We start from the raw sequence: 23,083 nt of genomic DNA, 5'->3' as shown, positions 1-23,083 counted from the left end.
CTCTTTGCCCTAAGAGTGCAATTGGGCTCTTTGCCTTAGAACAAGCGATTGAGCTTCTTGCCTAGAACAAGCAATTAGGCTCCTTGCCTTAGAATAAAGGAAAAATTACATGTTATTGCTACTTTTAGTACATAATTGGTGATATTAACTACCTTTTGTTTTAATTACTAATAATAATTAAATATTTTTTGAATTTAACTAATATAGCTACACAGTAATTTTCAGTTACTAGTGCACAAATACACCTAAAATTTAGCACTCCCAATCTCATATCCCCCTTTTAATGGTAACAATATTAATCACTTAATATACATTATCATTCTCTCTCCTTTTTCATAATTTTTTGACATTTTCTATTCTCACTCACTACCCATTTCAGATTTTTCATTTCTCAAATCCCTAAAAAATTCTCTCTCTCCTTCTATCAACCACCACCACGACAGGTGGCGGCTGCCCCTCTCTCAAATCTTTTTTGGTTTCCGTGATTTGAAGCTTTGTGGACAAATTAAACATAAGAAGGCAATTAACCTTTCCATATTTTTTATGTGAATGATGTTCCAACTAGAATGATCATTCATTATGGTTGACGGCTTATCTCCCATTGTGGGCAAGTTGTAGCTATAAATGCCAAGACTTTTGGGCTGTGGACCAGTGCCCATAAATTTGGACCAAGTTGCATTTGCTCTGTGGCTAGGGTTTTTTAGGGTTTTGAGAAGATGAAAATATATGTATTTATGTATGTTCTATGATATAGCTACCAATTGTTTGTGGTTGGTGGTGTATTTATGTAAGTTTTTCCATATTTTTGTGTATTTTGTTCAAATTAATTTCATCAGTTCATCTAGTTTCAAATACATGAGTGACGAAAATACATTGTAAGTTTTCTATATATTTGTGTATTTTGTTCAAATTAATCCATCAAATACATATGTGATGCAAATTGTTACTCACACAAATACATGAGATTTAATATAAAAATACATGGGGTTTGATTGGTAACTTCAAATACATTGGTTATGCTATCAAATACATGTGTAAATCAAAACGAAATCAATATTGAAAACTTCAAATACATTACCGCTAAAATACATGGGTGATGCAAATTGTTAATCACACAAATACATGAGATTTAATATAAAATACATGGGGTTTGATTGAAAACTTCAAATACATTAGTTATGCTATCAAATACATTGGTAAATCAAGAACGAAATCAATATTGAAAACTTCAAATATATTGGCTGTTGAATGTTTTCAAATTTTGAATTTTTGATTTTTTATGTTTGAATGTTGAAGATTGGATGGAGGAATAGAAAATGATTATGGAAAGGTAATCTAAAATCTGATTTTGTGGAAGGGTATGATAAAAAATACCAATTAATAGCTAATTAATTGATCCCACCGTTATGGCCTTAAATCAAGGGATATGTTTTATTTTTTACTGTGTTACTATGTATTTATAAGCATCAAATACATCCGAAAAAATACCTTAATTTGGAAAAACATAGCTACAAATGGTAATTTTTAAAATGTAGCTATAAATGATAGGAAACTACCAAAAGGTAGTCATTTTGTTAATTTTACCTAGAATAAACGTATTTGGGCTCCCTGCCTTAGAATAAAGGAAATTTTACTTGTCATAGCTACTTCTAAGACCTATTTATGAATAGTAACTACCTTTTATTTTATTTATTGTTCATAACTAAAATATTTTCTTAAATTACACATCATAACTAGTGTCCTGTATTTCACAAGTTTCTCTTTTAAATTGGTTTTCTCTCACCTCTCAAATCTATTTCTCCCTTACCCTTCTCTTTCTCTCTCTCCGTTCCCTCTCCTGCCCCCAGATCTATGGGATCTACTTCCCTTGCCTGGACCCTCCGAATGCTGCCCTCGATCTGTGAGAACTATATATTTCCATTGACGCCTTCAGCTGTGGCACAGCCAATTCCAATTGCTTTATCAACTTTTCTTCCATTGGCATTGCGAAGTTTCTAAAAGTTTCTGGATCTATAATTGGATTTTAATGCCCACAGGTCTGGTGATTGTTTGATGTCAAAGAAATGTGTGTTTAAAGAAAAAAATTGAAGTGGCATGTGATGATACAACTCCAACTCGAGTTGGAAAGCTTACAATATCAAATCGTTAGTCGAAGTTTTTTATATTAGAGTTTCGTTCAAAGTTGAAACAGTGTATGAATTTCAATTCACTGTAATCCTTGGGTATCTCCCCACTTAACTATGTAGCTAGACTTTACTTAACTCGATCCAAGCAACATTCAGAAGTTATCAAATTCCTGAAAATACTTGAAGCCCCATTTGAATAGCTTCTACTCTTGTTTAATTTTGGGTTTTTTGATGTTTTGGTTTGTTCCTTACTTTTTCGACACTGCCACTTCTTCTCGGCGGCGGCAGCGGTGGTTCATCGGTGGTTCAACGCATACTCCACCTCCGATGAGAGTTGTGAAGCTTCATGCTCACCAAGTGTTTGATAAAACGTTTCAGTATATTTCAGTGTACTGTTTCAGTATATTTCGTTGTATTTCAATGTATTTCTAATTTATGAAACAGTTTCTGATATATTTCATTGTATTCCATTGCATATACGCATAATACAATTTTATATTTCTTAAACAATCAACCATATTTCATTGTATTCCAGTGTATATTTTTCTGTATTTGGAAGTATTTCTAAAAGTTTGGAATGGAGTAATTTGGAGAGAGAAACGTGGGTTGTTATAGAACTTCAACAGTTATGCGTGATACATGGTTGATTTAATTTGACTTACCATTTAAAATGAAAGAAGAGAATTTGTTCCATAAATACAACCTATTTTGACTCTGCCAGATTTTGTATTTCAGTGTATTTCAAAAATGCGGACTCTGCCGAATTTTGTATTTCCCTGTATTTCAAAAACGCGAAATACAATGGAAGACAACAAAAACTAGCTACGATTTGTAAATATAGAAAACGTAGCTATAAATTGTTAGAAGCTATTAAAAGGTAGTTGTTTATGTAAGTTTACCTAGAATAAACGTACAATTGGGCTTCTTGCCTTAGAATAAACGTATTTGGGCTCCCTCTCTTAGAATAAACGTGCAATTGGGCTTCTTGCCTTAGAACAAGCGATTGGGCTTCTTGCCTATAACAACAATTGGGCTCCTTGCTTAGAATAAATGTATTTGGGATTCTCGCCTTAGAACAAGCAATTGGGCTTCATGCCGAGCCTTAGAATAAGCAATTGGGCTTTAGAATATTTATGTGTTTATATTCAAGTAAAATTTTCACAAACAGCTACCTTTTAGCTCTTTCTAACAACCTATAACTATATGTTCTATATTTACAATTCATAGCTGGAGGACCTATATTTAGCTAGTAGACGCATCGACTTAAATAATATAACGGAAATACACACGCCGAGAAAACTGAAAGTGCTATATTTATGGAAACAAAATCTATTCCAATTTAAATTAAAATCAGTTTTTAATGTTCCCTGATTCACGCAAATATCCCATTCCATATCTGATCTCATATCTCATTCAAACAGCTAACAAATTAAAAAAAAAATGAATTCAAAAAGTACATTCATATTTTTAACAAAAAAAAAAATATTCAAAAACTAGTTCATCAAAAAACTTTGAAAAATAACAATATCAAACCAGTGAACAGAGCTCGTTTTAAACGACGAATATATATTTGAATTCATTTATTGAAATATCGAATTAAAGTTGAGTTCATAATTGAGGTAACAACGTTTTCACTGCAACTTTTTTATTTTTTTGATTTTTCTGAAATTTTGAAAAATATAGTCAAAATATATGAAAAATATATCTGAAATATAGTCAACAGAAACCAGAATAAGTAATATTGAACATAATAATCAAAATACAATTAAAATATAGCAAAAATATAGTCATAATTGAGGTAACAACGTTTTCACTGCAACTTTTTATTGTTTTTATTTTTCTGAAATTTTTCTAAATATAGTCAATATATATGAAAAATATATCTGAAATATAGTCAACAGAAACCAGAATAAGTAATATTGAACATAATAATCAAAATACAATTAAAATATAGCCAAAATATATATGAAAAACAACTATTAAAATATCAATCCAAAACATTAGGAATTGAAAATTCAGGAAGTAACGAAAAAAAAAACGAAAATACAAGTTAAATACACGGTGAAACGTAAAAATCAGTATAAAATCTTACCTTTTTTGGGAATTAGATTTGAATTATGAGTGAAATTAATGAGTAGTTAATTAGAGATAAACAAGGAAGTTGAACTATTATAAAACTGATTTGAAATTGGAGGAAATTAAGGGATATTGGGCATAATGGCGTTTATTTAGGGGGATAGGAGAGAGAGACCTTTTTTTTGCTTAAATTTAGGGGTGTGAGAAGTTACCAGATGAGTGGTAAAAAAGTGATAGCTATAAGAAGTAAATATATTATATTTTAGCTACTAAATATAATTATTGTAAAGTTTAGTTATGTTTCATAAATAGGTAATAATGTAAGTTATGCCAAGTAAATTTTACTATATTCAAAGGATTCAAATCTTTTACTTGTTTTTAATTGACTACTATTATTTTTCAAACTTTTAAACAGACCTCCTCACTAGAAAACCTCAATTTTTCTCTTATAAAATTCTCTGAAAACAGTAAAACAAAGGGGAAGAAGAAAATAGTTAGTTCGTTACCGAGGAACCACTCGGAAACTGGGCGTCGCCATGGAAAATCATTCCTTGAACTTCCTGATTTAAACATGGAGTTCACCACTGTCGCTGCTACATTGCTACCGCGTGATAAAGGAGTGGAATGCCACTGTAACTGTTTGCTATGTGTATATTTAAACCTTCTCAAGTTGCTTAGTAGAAAATTTATCCCTGAAAGTATTGGCATTGGTTCCCTTCGGTTGGCATACAAGAACATATCTAGATTTTCGTGTGATATGCCGACAAAGCAATTTCTACTATATTTTTTGAAGTTGGGTTGTCTTTCTCTTAAAGTCTTGACTATTTCTTGGTACATGCTATCAAATGCGTTCCCTTTTATATGGTGAAGTGCTCTAGTTATTTGGGATTCTAATTTGATTAACTTAAGAGCATTTTATTTTCTTTAATTCACTTCGCCATGGCAGAAGCACTTCCGTTTGGTGTGCTACCATAAGTTGAATTCCTATTATATTTTTCTTAAAGTTATCATCATGTATATGACATGCCAAAGGTTTAGCAATTGATAAAACTATATATATATATATATATATATATATATATATATATACACACACGTGCTGCTAGTTATCTTGGAGTGTAATCTTGTAAGCTGTGTGACATGGGCATCTAGATATGTAAGCACATCCCTAAATAAGTGATGATTCTTTATGTTCACCATCGACAACTTCACTATTCTGGGCAGTATATTCGAAGAGTCAATTATACTAGTTTTAATTAATTAACTATAATCATAACTTAATTTGGGGAAAATGTGAATCTTTTTTTATTACTTCGATCAAGAATATTTATTATTTTATTATTTTAATATTTCTTTTGATTAGTTAAACATTAAGAACTAACATACTCTCACCCCTTCGAATATTTTTTACATGTACAATACAATGGAGTGGCGTCACTTGGAGTTCAACCACAACCTGCAAACGAGACAAAGCAAGTGGAATCGTCACCCCAAGTGGGGCCTCAGGTACGTTGGGAAATGATAAAAAAGACCGGCTATAACTGACTTCTTGTATGAAGCACACATATAGCTTTACAAAAACAATAAAGCAACTCGTTACTCCCTCCTTCCTAATTTCATGTGTCACTCTTTCAAAAGTCTCAAAACTTGACAACTTTTACTACTACGCTAAATTTTGACATGCTGTCGTACAATCAAAACATTTTTAAGCTTCACATAGCTTTCCTAAATGCTTAAACATTTTATTTAGTACTCTTGGACATTTTTAAAGAATTCTTTTCGTCTCGTTTAAAGGTGTTTAAGAGAGTGGATCATACCAAAATAGAATAGAGGGGAGTAGCATCACATTGGACCCGTTTTCAGCCTTGTCATGTACTAATCCCACATTCTCCTGATCTTAACTTTAAATTTATATATTGTTAATTTATTATTTATTTCAGTCCCTTATATTGGATTCCCCACCGAAATTAAGGTGGCACATTTTACTGATCATTTCTTTTCTTTTGCGAGATGTTAAAATTCATAGGGATTGGCTAGAACACACTATGAGAAAAAAATAAAGAATGATTAAAGGATTGATTTTTTGGTACATGATGTTTGGAGGCTTAGCGCTTGTAGACTACCATTATTATTCGTGACTCGACATTTTGAATATATTTTGGTATTCATAATTAATTTGATGTTTCGCAAACAAGGTTAGTTCCTCTGTCCATTATTCTTCTAATATTATAATTATGCTTGTTTGCCTTTTCTTTCATCTTGCTTGTTCGGAGTAGTTAGTTTATACTTGTTTTCCTTCCAAATTATCATTTGCTTGTTAAAGTTGTGTGTTATTTTCAAAGGTAAAAAAAGGTATTCATATGGCATGAATGTAACTGTCCTTATTTCATAGAGTCAAATCCTGTTTGATCAAATGTTCTTTCTTTCTTTTTCTTATATTATAAAGATTTAAATATAGTACTTAAATTATTTTACTCTTTTCTCTATTCTCTCACCTAGAACAATTAGATAAATAATTAGTTTGCTTAATCACTTGAGTAGTTTAACTAATTCTTCATGCTTTAACGCTTAATCCCACATAATTTTAAATCCGGTCGAGACCCACATTTGTGGACCTCGAAAGGTGCTTAACACCTTCATTTTGAGGTAATTTGAACCCTTACCCGATCTTTGGTTACGCATACTAGTTTTAAACAGAGTTATTTGCATTAGTAGTTGTAAATGGGGCCCTAATGCTCCTGAATTCGTTACGTGGCGACTCTTCTCTTTTAAATCTACTAAAAGAGTTGTCACATGTTGAAACCAGTCTTCAGCGAGGAAAATGGGGCACGATAGTATGTATAACTCTCAATCAAAGTTCTGCTTGAAGAGAAAAAAGTCTATTTGACTAATACAATTCTCTTTCTGCTATAAATCAAACTTTGTGAAACAAATCCATAAGAATAGTGCAACCTTCGACTAACCAGCTTAGCATTTGGCCCACAGTCCCTAGTTCTTACAATATCTAACTTTAATATAGTTGCTCTAGCTTTTGAATTTCAAAATTCTTGCGGCCAATCTTCTCGAAAGCTTTTTGAGGCCATTTGCGACTTCTTGTTATCAATGATGACCAATAAATCTGACTTCCCGTCCAAAGTAACATGTTTGTTGCTGCCTCATTAAAAACCTTGCCAGAAAAATCATTTCTTTGTTTTCAGGGATAAAAACTGGACGAAGGGAAAAAAAAGTGTAGCGCGTGTTTTCTAAGTCCTCCGAATAACTTTGTAATCTTCCCTTGCTTCCAAACTCATTTCTTGCTGGGCTCTGCTTTCCTTTTGCTCCTGCAATAAATGTAGAAATTTCCTTAGAAAAAAACATTCACAGAATTAAAAATTACCTCGAATGATTTTGACTTGCGACCATTTGGTACGAATTTCTTTCCCTGTAATCTTATCTGGTTAAACAATCCCTTGCTCATTCCTTCTGCTCACTTCATCTATCGATTATTCCTCCATCTTCACTGTAAGTGTTTTTTTTGGAAGCCATAAATCCGCTTTGCCTATGCCACTACCGGACATTCCATTCTTCGAAACTTTTTGCCGGGACGAACTCTACTCCCTCCGGCGTTTGAAGTTCTAGCCGTCTAAGTGAAGCTGCGATCACGACATTTGTATCTTGAATCCAAGGCTGTTCCAGAAGAATTGCCACTATAAGGGTAAAGGAAAGCTGTAGTTTTAATGGGCAGCTTCACTTCACAGAATTGTTTTGACATTTAAAGTACTTCCTCCTTTCCATTTAAATACTTGGCATTTTTAGACCTTAGTATCTTCTACTTTTGCTCTCACCTTACTATGCAGAGCCTTTGTGACAATTGGTAGGTTGTGATCAAGCCTTTGCAGAAGTAGATTAACTAATTTCATCACCTTTGTCTTGATCAGCAAACCCTTACTGGTATTTGAGCTATTGCTGGTTTAATATCGATAGTGGAATGTTACAATTCTCTTATATTGGGAAAAACTGAATACATGTTCTCTTATAGTTTTCCTAGGTTGTGCACAATATCTAAGTGTAGGTAACATCATCACATAAAAGTTGAGTTACGGGGATTAAGCTTATTTTAGTACAGTAATGAACTTTTTCTGAAGATCCACGCGGTTTGACTTTAATATTGATAATCTTTCGGCTGTCCAGATTTCCTATTGACAAACTTAACAACAGAAAGTTGAGATCAAGCCCAAGAGTTTATTGATGTAATGAATTCAACTATGTACAAATTTTAGTAACATTGTTTATATGGGGTATGGACATTTCCATTGCTTATTTCTTGAAAAGAATGTTGATAAATATTTTCTGATCTCCATCGATCAACTCTAAAACCAGCTAATTACACCATCTTACTTCAACCTAGCCTCCAAGCCTACAGAAAAACAGAATGTATTTTAGTGAAGGATGACTATAAGATACTGATTCAAGAGAAAGAAGGGCAGAAGTCTACCTGAATTCTGCCATCAGATGTTCCAATAACCAAAGTCTCTTCATTAGCATCAAGAGCCATGCAAATAACTTTACCATTTGTACCAGTTTGTAGTGCTTCCACTTTATTATGTTTCTTTCTACACCAGGCTTCCACAATCCCCCCTTTCCCCCCTAAATAGATCAGCTCTAAACTGATGGCCATTGCGCGGATTTCTAACGTGGATTGCAATGATCCAACCATACTGTAATTTGCAGTATTCCATATCTTTTTTACCAAAAAAGAAAAGATTAATGAGTATATTTAAATGTTAATGTAATAAAAAGGTTCAATAGTAATGACTATTTTGGAGAAAATGCATGGTCATTATTGTGAAGAAGCATGATGCATCTAATGCAAAGATTAAAAACTAAATTAGTGAATAACTGTCTATCATGTGCTTGTCCATACACAATACCTTCACAGCTGCTCCATCCAAGGAAGTACCAGCTGAAAATAATAGTCCATCATGAACTTGTAGGGCATAAATGGGACTTGATTTCCCTAATAATTTTCTTGAGCCGCTTTGAATTGAATTAATTGTATCGGTTGGCAAATCAATATCCTATAATTGAACAAAAACTATGTATCAATATTAGGTATCTTTCTCATAGTAAATCTCAAAGGCAAAATCTTTTACCTGAATGCTGTTATCAAGACATCCACAATAGAGTTTTCCTTTAACAAGAGTCGAGCATTTTGCATACTTCTGTTGATTTAAAAGTTTGGTTGATCCATTCCATGAATGCACCTGATTTTGGAATACAAGATACAGTTGAATTAACAACCTCCACTGATTCTTAGGCTTCATACAGATTAAACTTACTAGTCTCTGGACACGTGTGTCCCATGTTAGGTAGTACATACAATGTAAATCATATTATTAAAACAGGAATGTAATCATGAGTAACAAAAATTTAAAAGTAGAAAGTATAAACTCGGCATCAATTGTTTGAAATTCATAACAATGTAATATTAATGTCAAAAGGATGGATAGTAACATCCGAAATCAATCCAAGTTTTAATTGTAAAAGGCTCATAACTCAACTTTTACTGAAACCCAGTAAAACAATAAGGATAACTAATGAACGTTACTTCGGAAATTGACAAACATTCTCTGTTATTGCAATTACATACAGTAATTCCCATTATTTTGATCACACCAATATTCTTAGCTAACCCTTTTTATTTTCTACAGTTATATATCCTTCAATAAATTAGAATATATTAGTAGTATTCAACAAAAAAAAAAAAAAAAAAAAACAACAACAGCAGCAACAAATGAATTAGCAAGGAAATAGTAAAACCAAATACGACCAGTCTAATATTTTCAAATTTGTCTAAGAGAATAAAACAAAGATATGTTCGTCTGTTTGTCCCATGTCCTCGACAAAATATATTGAATAACTCCATAGCTATTTCGGGTTAAGAAGATGTCAAAGTGCGTTTATCTAGCGTCAACATTTTCTAGGTTATTCCACTTAGCACCACTGGTAGATTTATCTTCTTTACTGACAGAATCCAACATTTCCTTCTCAATCCTTAAACTATAAAATTTTTTAGGGGAAATAATGGTATTCTTTGTTTGAGATTGAGATAAAGATATCTTCTTGTTTTGCCACTCTTTCTGTTGATTCTGTTTAAGGTGTTCCTCCTTCTTATCCATAGACGCAGCTAAGGAGAAGATTTGCAATGAAAATATCAACAAGGATGAATGGAATGACGACTCTACTACTGAAGAAGAGGAAGTTTCAGAAGTATCATCTAGTAAAGAGGAAGATCAGGAGGATCAAGACTTTGATATCCAGGATTAAGAGATGGAGAATATGCAGAAAGAATTGGAAACTATTTCCAAACTAGGAGATCCATCACGAAGAGGCATCAAAAAAACTAAAAATGAGAGGAGAATTAGAGAATCACCTATCACAAGGAGTCAAAGGAAGAAATCACAAAATGCCTCTTCTAGCAATCTTAATGATTAGTGCTCTAAATTGGAATATAAGCAGCATGAAGTCCCAAACGGCTACTGAAAGGTTAAACTTCCTTATTACTCAATACAAAACCCCCTTTTAAGCTGTACAAGAACCTTTCATTAAGGAGGACAAAATTATTAGTTTCAAAATTAAGCTCAATATGATTGATTGTTTTGCCAATAGTAATAACAAAATCTGGCTTTTTTTTTGGAACTCTTCTATTACTTGTAATGTATTTGCCAATGAAGATCAGATGGTTAACTATAAGATTATGGACAATAAAGCCGGGAAAGAATTTTATATCTCAGTGGTCTATGCTAAGTCAAGGTCCTCTGGAAGGGAAGACTTATGGAGGTACATGAGAGTTTTTGCAACCACTTTAAACTCTCCATGGGCAGTTTGTGGTGACTTTAATAGAATTCTTAATGGTGATGAAAAACTGGGAGGGCTTGCATTCCTTTCATTGAATGCATAAAAGATTGTGGTCTGTCTGATATGGGATATTCTGGAAGCAAATATACATGGTGCAATGAAAGAAAGGAACAGGATATCATATGGAAGAGGTTGGATAGGGTCCTGGCTAATGAGGAATGGGAAGAATGTTTCTCCAAAACCTCCATACTACATTTGGCTAGATATAGCTCTGATCACTGTCCCTTATTGATTAATATGATGACTGATGAGGTGAATGCTATAAGATACTTCAAATTTCTAAATTTTTGGGCCGAACAGCAGGATTTTCTTAACATTGTGAAAGAGCAGTGGGAGGATGATATTTCTGGTAATATATTCTGGAAACTCCAACAGAAATTGAAAAGAACTAGCAAAGCCCTGGGTGAATGGTCTAGATCTAAAATAGGTGAAATCTTTGAACATGTCACAATCATGGAAGATCAAGTTAAATCCCTTGAAGATCAATACTCTTACACAATGGATCAATCTGACAGGATGGCTTTGAACAAAGCTAAAGCTGGGCTAATAAGACACCATAAAATGGTTGGTTCGTTTTGGAGAAAAAAGGCCAACCTTAAACGGCATCTTGAAGGAGATGAAAATACAAAATATTTCAACACTATTGTTAGAGGCAGGAGGAAATATCTTAAGATTGAAAGAATCAAAGTGGACAATGACTGGATTGATAATGAGGAGCAGATTGTTGAGGCTGCGGTTCAATTCTATTAGCAACTCTTCACTCAGGACTAATACTACATTGATCTGCAGGTGATAGATAATATCCCTACTTTAATTGATTCTAATGATAATGATCTTTTATTGCAAGAAATTACTCTAGAAGAGGTGAAAAATGCAGTCTTTAACTCTGATCCCAACAATTCACCAGGCCCTGATGGTTTTACTGATTGTCTTTTTCAAAAAGCATGGGACATAATAGGACCAGACTTATTTGAAATGGTTAAAGCTGTTTTTGTTGGTATTCCTATGCCTAAATTATTTACTTCTACTTGTTTGATTTTAGTTCCTAAGGTTGATGGCCCCCAATCTTTCTCTGAATTTAGGCCTATCAGCCTTAGTAACGTGTCTCAAAAAATTGTATCCAAAGTTATCAATGAGAGACTTGCTAGAGTTATCCCCAAAATAATTTCTCAAGACCAATCTGGTTTTGTTAAAGGTATATCAATAGGAGAGAATGTTCTATTAGCACAAGAGATTATTCATGATATCATGAAGCCTAACAAAGGAGGAAATATTGCTATCAAACTAGACATGAATAAAGCTTATGATAGGCTATCCTGGCAACTTCTCTGTGTTGTAATGAGGAAAATGGGTTTTTCTGAGAGTTGGATTCATATTATTTGGAACCTGATTTCTAACATGTGGTATTCAATTACTATTAATGGAAGGAGAAATGATTTTTTCAAGTCCCAAAGGGGAGTTAAACAAGTCCCATTTTTCCTTATTTTTTCATTATTTTTCAAGTCCCATTTCTCCTTATTTGTTCATTATTGCTGCTGAAGCTTTAACTAGGAACTTGAACATGATGTACCAAGATCCTAGATTCATTGGTTTCTATATGATAAAAGAAGGCCCCCAGATTAATCATTTATCCTATGCTGATGACCTTCTCATTTTCTGTTCAGGTAAGACTTACACCCTAAATCTTATTATGAAATGCTTGACTGAGTATGAATCCAACTCTGGACAGAAGATTAATAGAAATAAACTGATAATTCCATGTCTTCTAAAAGGAGAATTATTGTTGCTAGACGCCTTAATTTTCAAAGAAAAGAGTTTCCAATTACCTATCTTTGTTGCCCCTTATTGTAGGAAGAAAAAGAATTTCTTACTTTACTGACATTGTTTCTAAGAAAAAGAATTTCTTACTTTACTGATTTCTTGCTTCTAATTTTTATGGGGTAACATTGATGGTAAGCAGAAGGAGCATTGGGCTAAATGGGAAATATTATGTCATCCTACTTTGGAAGGGGGTATAGGCATTAGACCACTCCATGAGATCACTAATAATTTTGGAGCCAAGTTATGGTGGATCTTCAGGACCAAACAGTCCCTTTGGACAGATTTCCTTAAAGGAAAATATTGTAGAAGGATACACCCTATGGCTAGAAAATTCAATTATAACCAATCACAAAACTGGAGGAGACTTATGAAAATCAGAGACAGAGTTGATCACCATATCCTATGGAAGGTCAATAAAGAAGACTCTAACTTTTGGTGGGACAACTTGTCTAGAAAAGGTAAGCTATCTATCTATGACAATGCATCAACTTCTATTAAAATTCATGTTTCATCCTTTATTGATGCAGGAAGGTGGAACACTATCAAACTTTTCCAGCATCTTCCTATACAGATGGTTCAACATATTATAAAGATTACGATCCATTCTCCTGAACACCAAGATCAACCTATTTGGATGCCATTCTCAGATGGAAATTTCAGCTGCAGTTCAGCCTGGGAGATTATCAGGACTCATCAGGTTCAATCCTTAGTGAGTAAAATGATTTGGCACAAATATGAACCATTCAAGTTATCTTTTTTCCTCTGGAGACTTCTGAAACACAAGATTCCAGTAGACAAAAGTATTTTGAAATTTGGGATTGCTATACCATCCAAATGTTCATGTTGCCACTCTGATTTCAAACAAGAAGAAGCTGAACATCTTTTTGTGAATAGAGACACTGGTACAACTGTTTGGAGACATTTCAATAACAGAATGGGTTTCCTTAATGGGGCCACTACCATTAGACAGATGATGCTTAGATGGTGGACTATAGAAGGAAAAACTCCTATTGTGAAAATGGTTTTACAAATTTTGCTTGCTATTATTGTTTGGCAAATTTGGAAAGCTAGATGCAGCAGTAGGTTCGATAACAAGATAATGACCACCATTAACATCATAAACAGCACCTACAACAGTTCATCATGATTTCCCACAAAAAAACAAAATCAAACAAATTCCCCCTTTTCTGCAATGTGATTAATCACATATGGGATCTCATTCAAAATGCTAGACCTACTATGACCCTGATTACTGTTAAATGGTCACCTCATGCCTTGGAATTTGTCAAACTAAACACTGATAGAAGTTCTAAAGGGAATCCTGGTCCAAGTGGTGGTGGAGGAATCATTAGAAACTCACAAGGAAAATTGATAAAAGCTTGCAGTGCATATCTTGGCTTAGAAACCAATAACTTTGCTGAAACAGTGGCTTTGCAAATAGGGATTGACTGGTGCCTTGAATATCGTTGGAAGAAGGTTGAAATTGAGAGTGACTCCTAATTACTTATAGATTGGATCTTGAATAAATATCCTCCCCCTTGGAACCTATATGATGCTATTCAAGATATAAAGAGAAGACTGAACCACCTCCTGGACATATTCACAATTCAACACTGCTATAGAGAGGGGAATAAAGTTGCAGATATTCTGGCTAATCATGCTACACAGATTAGGGGTACATCTTGGTTTGACAATCCCCAGCAACTTCCTGAAGGAGCTAGGGGAGAGCTTAATTTGGATAGGATGCAATATCCCTCTATCAGATTGAAAGAATCCAGAAATACTTTCTCCATTGATAGGAACTTGGATAGAATTTTTTACTTTGATGTTCCTTGATATGTACATAGTTTTTAGGGGAGATATATAACCCCTCTGCACATAATATTTTTGAGAGCTAAATTGAAATCCTACTTCTTGTACAAATGGAGCCTGTTCCATTTAGTAGGTTGAGGCGACTTATCTCCTCTTTTTTGTGTACTGAACTGTTTGATCTATGGAATACATCCACTCATATTGAAATGGAATGAAAAAAAAAAATGTGTTTATCTCTACAAGAAGGGTGTGTTTCGAGGTGCGAAGTGGAAGAGAAAGGATGTAACAATTGGAGTTTTGAATAAAACGACCTTTTGATATTTTTGTTTTGTTTTCATATTGAGTACAATAAGTACTTATTTTTTCAATAAGTGCTTATTTAAAAAAAAGTGAGGAGTTTGACCAAGCTTTTGGGAGAAAATAAATGTTTTTGGAGAGTAGCAGAAGCAATTTTTCAGAAGCTAAAAAAAATAGCTTTTGTCAAAAAACACTTTTTTGAAAAGTACTTTTGAGAAAAATACACATAGAAACACTTTTTAAAAGCTTGACCAAACACTAATTGCTGCTCAAAAGTATTTTTTAAAATTAATTGGGCAAACACAATCTGTTTTTAGCCAAAAGTACATTTTTCAAAAGTACTTTTTAAAATAAGCTGTTTTTAGAAGTATCGCCAAATAAGCTATTAATCTCTGGTTGCCTCATATACTCTTTTTCTATAAGTTCTTCAAAAAGCTAAAAAAAATGTCAAGAGAGAGTATTTTTGTTGCATAAGAGAGAACAAAAATACACTAAACAACAAAGAACTTTAATTTCAAATATGCAGATTTTTTCAAGATCTCATATATAGCTTTACTTTAACAATCGTGGAAAAAAGAATCGTGTTAGTTATAAGAGAACAAAAAGTTCATCTAAAATTTAAATTTAATATTACAAAAGAAAAAAAAAAAAGAGACCTGTTTGAAGACAAAAACAGACTTCTTAAATGGATTTATCTTGGGAGCTTGAGGACTCTTCACTATTGTTATTGCTTTTAGTATTCTTTGCATTATTGTAGATTTGTAGTCTGAAAAAATGAATATATAGGAGGAACTTTGAAAACGAAAAGTTTGTCTTTTCAATTTTTTCAATGTCTTGAAAGAGCACATAAATAAATATTAATATATCTATTAAAGAAACAATTATGGGGAAGAGGAAAAGTTGATGAATTGTATTTAGAGACTTTGTAGGCTATTAAAAATAAAATAAAAGAAAAAATAGATACATGAATTTCAACATTGTAACTCCCCATCGAAGAGCCACGGTGGGATTTTTATCATTAAATTAAAAGCAAGCAACTAAGTACATCAACTATACATAATATATTATGAATGTACTTTAATCTTATCTAGTATTATTTATTATTATAAAAAAAATTCAAAGTCAATCAACTTTTGAGGGTTTTTTCGTAATTAAACTTTTGGCTTGGAGTCTTCTCATTTTTAATATATTATTATTATTATTATTATTATTATTATTATGATATGATATGATGATTATCAACGTTCAGCAATATTTCTGCTATAAAACTAGTCCCACTCAAAGAAGGGGAAAGTGTTTTATGTTTTAAGCTGATTTTATGTTAATCAATCGATGTGTGTGAAGTGAACATTCTTTTTTTTATACTTAAAGACCACGGAGAACTGACCTTAATGCCAGCTCCCTGAGGAATGAAGCATGACAAGCTATTTGAAACCAGTAGGTTATTGACATGATCCTTCATTTCATGAATTTCTTCACATTCTATTCCTTGATCCTGGATGGACCATACCTACAAGTGACAGTATACCCGGGTTTAGCGAGATAAACCATATAATTTACGACTCTTAAGGGATGTATATCTTACCCTCACAGTTCTATCAAGTGAACCACTGTACAACTTTTCTGCTGATTGTAGAACCACCAGGCTTGTCACTGCTTTCATATGATCTCGGATTTCTTGGAGGAGGTGTAAACCTTTAGCTTTTACTGTCCATACCTTCAAGAATAAGGAAAATTTCCACCAAACTCAACCTTGCAAGCTTTTGTTCTACAATCGCACTGGTGACACTGAACTTGACCAAGGTCCTTTTATCTAAACATTGTTCTAATAACAGTACTCATGATATGATGGGGCAGACTAAGACCACTTTTAATATATAATACATCTGATCTCTTATTTTCCTTTAGCATAGCTAAAAGGTAATTGTGCACAACTTATTTACCAGTGATAAAAGACATAGCAATTGATTTTCTATTTTACAAGGCAGGAAAAATCTAGCATATTGAATCAATGAAGCGAGTTTATCTGAAAATAGCATACATTATGTATACGGGTAAAACCGAGGACACAGGCACGCTCGGTTTCCCGTCATCATGGTTATGCTCGGTCACAATACGACCGTCTCACCGGAAACGAGGCTTCGAGCCCGGGCCAAGATGAGGCGATAAAGGAAGGGCGATTAACTGCCATTAGTGGGAGACCGAAATATCCGTCTTCACCCGGATATTTCGGCGTCGATCTCGGCAATACAGCTGTCACCAGATTTACTTGCTTTACTTAGAATTGTACTAGGGTTGAAACTCCTCTACTATATAAAGAGGAGATCATCATTCATGAAAGGGGTTGGCAATAGCAAGGAGAGAAATAGTTTACATCAACAATCATAAGAATCTTATTAAATCAGTTCCCATCTGTTCTTAAGTTCATTTTTATTATACCTCGTGAGAGCTTGTAACAAAAGGGTATCGACCTCGATTTCTATACCCGAGGTCATACGTATTTAACATTTGGTTAGATCTGCTTCTTCGTTCACTTTCTTGACATATCTCGCTATTTAATCTTGAATTGAATTTAGCCACATATCTTTGGCATCACATACAAATTTAATTGTTCTACATTTTAAGGTTAAACACATTAGATGCCAAACCTTTATAGTTCCATCTGTATGACCGGAAAAAACTTTATTTCTGAAGCACACATTTGAAGAGACTTCACCGTTAATGCTGCAATCCACCAGCGCAATTTCCTTATGATTCCACATATCCTGATGCCAGTAAAATTTGGATGATTAGGGTGGTTAATATTGCTGGAAACTAATGTTGGGACATACCAGAAACTTACAGCACTAGATTCTCGCTCTTCTGAGAAAAGGTTAAAAATTTCAACTGCCATGGTGGATGATTTCTTTAGTTCTCTCAAGCCTTTAAGTATATCCTTCACATAGTTTGTTAGATCATGCAGTCCTTCTGAAATTCACCATATGATAAATGAGAATATTCTTCAATAACAAACATTATGTCTTAGATATAATACCACGACCAACTAAAGCACATTAACATGTCAAAGATACATCATGTATGGACAAATAATTCCATATCAACTTGACTGATAACTAATCATATTCATTCATAATTAAATGTCTGATATGGAATGTCTCACATACCAGGCTCACTAATAAAGCTCCTCAGTGCAAGCAAGCAAAGTGCTTTAGTCTCTGTGTCCCTGGAAGACTTAAATATTGATACAAACTGCTTGAGCAAGCATACTCTTGCTGCTCCTCTAATTCCAGTGTCTGGAAGAATGGTCAGCATGTATACCAGCCAAGTAGCAGACACAAGACATGCAGAAAATAAATCAGCTGATTTACTCTTCAGGCCCTCCGCTAAAGCCTCAAATAGTAATCCGAATTCATAGCTGACCAGAGAAAATGCCATTTTCCTCTCCCAGTCCTTAGCAGCTTCCTCTTCTTCCTATAATGGTTTTTAGAGGATTGAATTTTAGTATTTTGCATTCTGGTATCATGATTTAAGAATGCTACTGCATCATTTATAGGAATGAAGCTGACCGTTGTTTCTTGACTATCATTATTCAGATATCGAATATCATTTTTTGCCACATTACTATCTGACCGGTGAAGTCCTGCACGTTTAAGTAGAAACTCCCTGATAAGAGGTTTACCAGAATAGGAAAACCTTCCTTGGAGCGCTAAAAGTGTCTCAGCAGCACGTATTTGAGAGTCGGGATAATCTGAATTTCTGAGACACATAATTAGGACATCCACAGCTTCCTCTCTGTAGATGCTCATTTTCCTTGGTTCTGCCTGCAGTTCAAGAATTTCACATGAGATGTGAATGTGAAACATAGAGAGCTTGGTCGAGGATGATAACATAAGGGTCGTACAAGCAGATCAAGTTGAAGAAGTAGGCCAGCCACAACAGGACACTGATTAGGGAGAGCTGTCTGTAAGTAGATGAGGAGGCTGTGCATTGAGCTATAGGTACCTTCATTCTTAATGATGTGCAATACTTGCTCATTGAATGTCCTTCTGCAGAAATAATATAGTCAGTGAAATGATTTGAAGTTGGGATTTCATGTAGGTAAGAGTTATATACCTGTTTAACTGGACCAGTTCATATAGGAATTGGATAATCTCAAACCTGTCTGCATCGTCCGACTCAACGAAGCTCTCTAACAGGTGAGTTAATTCAGCTTTATCTGCTATCATATTCCTGCATCGTCCATCAAGTTGCATGCTTCTCAACAAAATAAACACAGCTGAAAGTTGTTCTTCGACTAATTCAGCTTCCAAGCTGCCTAATATAGCCTCAACTACTTTTTCCGAAGTCACCCTCTTGACAATTTTGGAAGCTCTTTCGTCCTCTGTGTTTCTAAGAACATGTCCTAGAAGAAGCACTGCACATGCTTTCGGCTTCATAAACATGCTAACCAAGTCTTCCTCCCTACTGATGACAACTTTTAGAAGAGAATCCAGCAATTCCATTTCTGCAAGATTTCCAATGAATGGCCTCAAGAGATAGATCAGAACAACAGCTTCCAGTAAGCCCTTGTGGAAAAGATCAACAATGAATTCTACATCAGTGTCAACTCTGGTCAGTGTTTGGATGACACCATTATCTCTTGAGCCCAACTCAGAGAGGAGAAATATTGTTGCTATCAGAACATGGGGATCAACAGAATTGGAAAGGATCTCTACAAAGCCATTGATAACTGGAGGTTTTGAGAGAATTGTCTGAATATCAACCATCTGACCTTCTCTCCAGAACTTCTCAATTTGAAGAACTGCCATTTCAGACTCTCTCAGAATCTCTGTTGTACAGAGGTTGGTTATTGCACGGCGAAGCTCACTGATAGTGCAATCTGAAGAACTACGAGGAGCTGGTGGTTGATATTCAGCCTCACACCTATTCAGTTTCGTTTGAACAGGAGCTGAATTTTGGTCCTGTTCCTGCCAGCTTGCAATGAGGCGCTTGAGTACATAATTTGTTTTTGGTAGTTGAGTATTATGTAGCTTCTGCCGTGTTATTGGACAAGTGGCGTTTCCCCTCTCCAGCCATTCTAGAATTGCCTTTCTTTCGTATGTCTGAACAGTCTCAAGAGTCACTGGATCTTCAAGAACATCTGTAGTTATGGGACAAACAAAATCCTTTGGAGGTGTATTCTTTCCACTGGATTTCATATTATCATAGTCTTCCATCGAAGGATAAGGATGGCTGATATAGCAATAAAGTCATATAACTATTATGTCCAGAAAATGTCAAATTCTAGCAAGTGCTTTCTTTATACGTACCAGCTAGATTCTCCCAAAATGGGCTGCTTTTCGTTTGCATACTGCCTCTGCCTTGTGTTGAGCAGTGCCATTCTTTTGTTCATATCCTAAAAGACATAAGGATCACTTTAATAACTAAAACAACCTGTATAGGTATACCAGTCTTAGTTATTGTTATTATCGGTTACCTCTTTGAATGCTGTGGAATAACGATCATTGGAATCATCACTTGAACAAGGCTCGTGGTCTGAATCAAAATTGGAATTTCCTAAAGGCTTTGATTTTGTTGATGATCTTTGGCTTGTAAGAACTTTCAGGGAAACTCTCTCAGGATAAAATGAGGGAAACTTGGACAAATTTTTGCTACTCTTATTTAATTTGAACTTGTCTCCTTCAGCAGAATCAGTCCATATTGGCTGCACGGAAATATGCAAGAATAATGAGTCATAGAAAGCTAAAGAATATGCAAATTATCAGAATGGACTCATAGAATATTTCCATTTACTGAAAAGCGTCAAAAATAATATTTACTATTTCTAATTTGTTCAAGAAATTCAGATTTTGAGAGGCATATATTACTAGTAAGTTCTTTGGCAATAGAATCTAAAAACAGAAGAGGCCAAATACCAGGTAACCTAAGTCTTTGATCTAGCAGGTTCGATACTGACTTTTAAGCGTTTTGAGATTGTCCTACCATATTGAACAATTCAATTTCAATTTACATTCATTTTTCGGGATTGACAAAGTCAATAAAATGAACTGTCATGCACAACCAAGGAAATGCAGACAGAATGGACTTTTATTTTAATGAAATATATAATTGAATAAATGTTAGTGCAGTACAGACAAAGAAGCTTTTTGTGTAAATTAATTAAGAGGGAAAAAAAATTCATAGCCATATATGCTCAGTTAGAGAAATTGATGAACTCAAAACAAAAGTTAGTAGCTGACTCCGCAATGGGTTCCCAGGTTCGACAGAACTCATTGGAGTTGAAGCCTATACCTGACTAGAAAAACAGTTTTTGAGAAAGTTAGATACACATTTAGGACTCTCAAAAATCACAGCCCTTAAATGCTCACAACCAAAAGCTTACTACAGTAGAAAAAAGAAAGCTATGCCGTAACTTGATACTCCACTATCAGAAAAAAATGAAATCTGGAGAGATACTAGAGTTAGTAATGTTTCTCTAATGCACAAGAATTGATTTGCTTTCTGAAGTCAAAACCTAAGCAGGAACACATGAAGAAAATATAATGTATTTAGCAAAACTAAATTAAGGTAGAATTCTTAATAATAATAATAATAGTAAAGCATTACATTATACCGTCCATTTTTCAGTCCAAATTCTTCATTGATCATCTCCCCATCCTTGCTAAACTCAAAAGAGTCACTCTTTTCATTCCTTTGTAGTACAATTAGAGATGGCGGATCAATAAGCATGTCCCCATTTTTAGCTTGCAAAACCTCTTTAAAATATCCAGCAAAAACCCTACAATTCTCATCGAGAATTTCTTCATACTGTCTCTCCAATTCTTTCAACTCAGAAGCTTGCTCTACACTCATAGATGACAATGATATACTACAAGACATAATTTTTGACCTTTGATCATTATACCACTCAAGAATGGGAATGAGATGAATGAGAAACAACTCTTCAAAAACAATAGGTGCAATTTCCAGTCTTGCAATGGAAGGATCAATGTAAAACACATCAAGAAGACTAAGAGCAGCATCTACAGGTCTGCGTAGAAGAGTATAAACTAGAGATAATAAAAAAGAAGAAAATTGGTTTTCAGAGAAAGAAAGAAGGGTCTTTTCAGCTAGTCTGAGAGAGGTAGATTTGATCGAAGAACTGGACGTGGAAACTGCATTTTCTATAGTTTCAACTTCAAGATTGAGGGGTCCAAGATCCATTTCTTTACAGGATTGAAGAAACACTGAGAAAAGGCGATGACGTAGTTCAGACTGCAGAAGAGTTTCCGACAAGAACACGGTGGTGTGGCGGAGGACGTTGTCTGAAGGGCTGGAAGTAGCCATTATTGGGTCATGTAGAGTGAAGGAAGATCAGTTTTGAAACTCAAGATAGTGGAAATGTCACTCTTTGACTTTGCCACAGGTAGGACGGCTATTTTACTTTGTAAGATGACAAATGTTACAATAAGTAGACATTCTTCTAACTTCAAAGTCAAGTAAAAGAAACATGTTTTGCCGTCTTGCCGGCTCGAGTTTTTGACCAATGTATATCACAGTATTTTTTAAGGGGAAAGGGCTAGTATTGGTCTAAAACTATTCAAAATGAAATAATTTAGCATGAGAAATATAATAACAAAAAGAAGAAACCAAGTATTATAAAGACTTTCCATTTTAACAAAAAAGAATGGTGATCTGTTCCGACCCGTTTGGTCGTTATTGCTTTTTCGATGCTTTTGATCCTTTCCCGAGCTTATTTAGCTCACATGTGACCCGAGGGGGCCGTTGACACGCTTTCCGAGGTCTTTAGATATGATTTGGGTGATTTTGTGGGAAATTTGGGCTTAAAGCGAAAAAGGGTTGACCTAAAGTTGATTTTTGGGTAAACGGACCTTTATCGGCAATCTGTAGATTCCGAGAGGTCCGGATGATCTTTTAGAACTCGTTTGTATATTCGGTTCAGTTCCCAATGCACTCGGGTGCATTTTGAGACTTGGGTTAGGAAGTTAGTTTTGCGGTATCGGGGGTTGACTCGGTCAACGAGACCTCCGTGGGGAATTCTGAGGCCATGATTG

The 23,083-nt window shown here is 34.4% G+C and overlaps 1 protein-coding gene across 3 annotated transcripts; it reads right to left on the bottom strand.

Annotated features, from left to right (window-relative positions):
• Window positions 1–8,403: 8,403 nt before the first annotated feature.
• LOC132603413 (putative E3 ubiquitin-protein ligase LIN) lies at window positions 8,404–22,433 on the bottom strand. 3 transcript variants are annotated; one of them, XM_060316460.1, is made up of 15 exons: window positions 21,636–22,433; window positions 20,506–20,733; window positions 20,339–20,424; window positions 19,143–20,261; window positions 18,931–19,075; window positions 18,596–18,850; window positions 18,194–18,500; window positions 17,872–17,996; window positions 17,678–17,794; window positions 16,615–16,746; window positions 16,417–16,539; window positions 9,335–9,445; window positions 9,113–9,259; window positions 8,677–8,922; window positions 8,404–8,598 (listed from the first exon to the last, which is right to left on the bottom strand). In XM_060316460.1, exons 1-15 carry the CDS (start codon window positions 22,353–22,355, stop codon window positions 8,581–8,583), a joined length of 3,879 nt encoding a protein of 1,292 aa, XP_060172443.1. In that variant the 5' UTR covers window positions 22,356–22,433; the 3' UTR covers window positions 8,404–8,580. The 3 variants fall into 3 exon arrangements, with proteins under 3 accessions (XP_060172443.1, XP_060172444.1, XP_060172445.1); XM_060316461.1 differs by having other exon boundaries at window positions 19,188–20,261; XM_060316462.1 differs by lacking the exons at window positions 16,417–16,539; window positions 16,615–16,746.
• Between the last annotated feature and the right edge of the window lie 650 nt (window positions 22,434–23,083).

Source organism: Lycium barbarum, chromosome 7, assembly GCF_019175385.1.
Source record: "Lycium barbarum isolate Lr01 chromosome 7, ASM1917538v2, whole genome shotgun sequence".
Lineage (NCBI taxonomy): Eukaryota > Viridiplantae > Streptophyta > Magnoliopsida > Solanales > Solanaceae > Lycium > Lycium barbarum.
The sequence above is the reverse complement of the archived record's forward strand: the minus strand, read 5'-3'. Positions and strand labels throughout refer to the sequence as shown.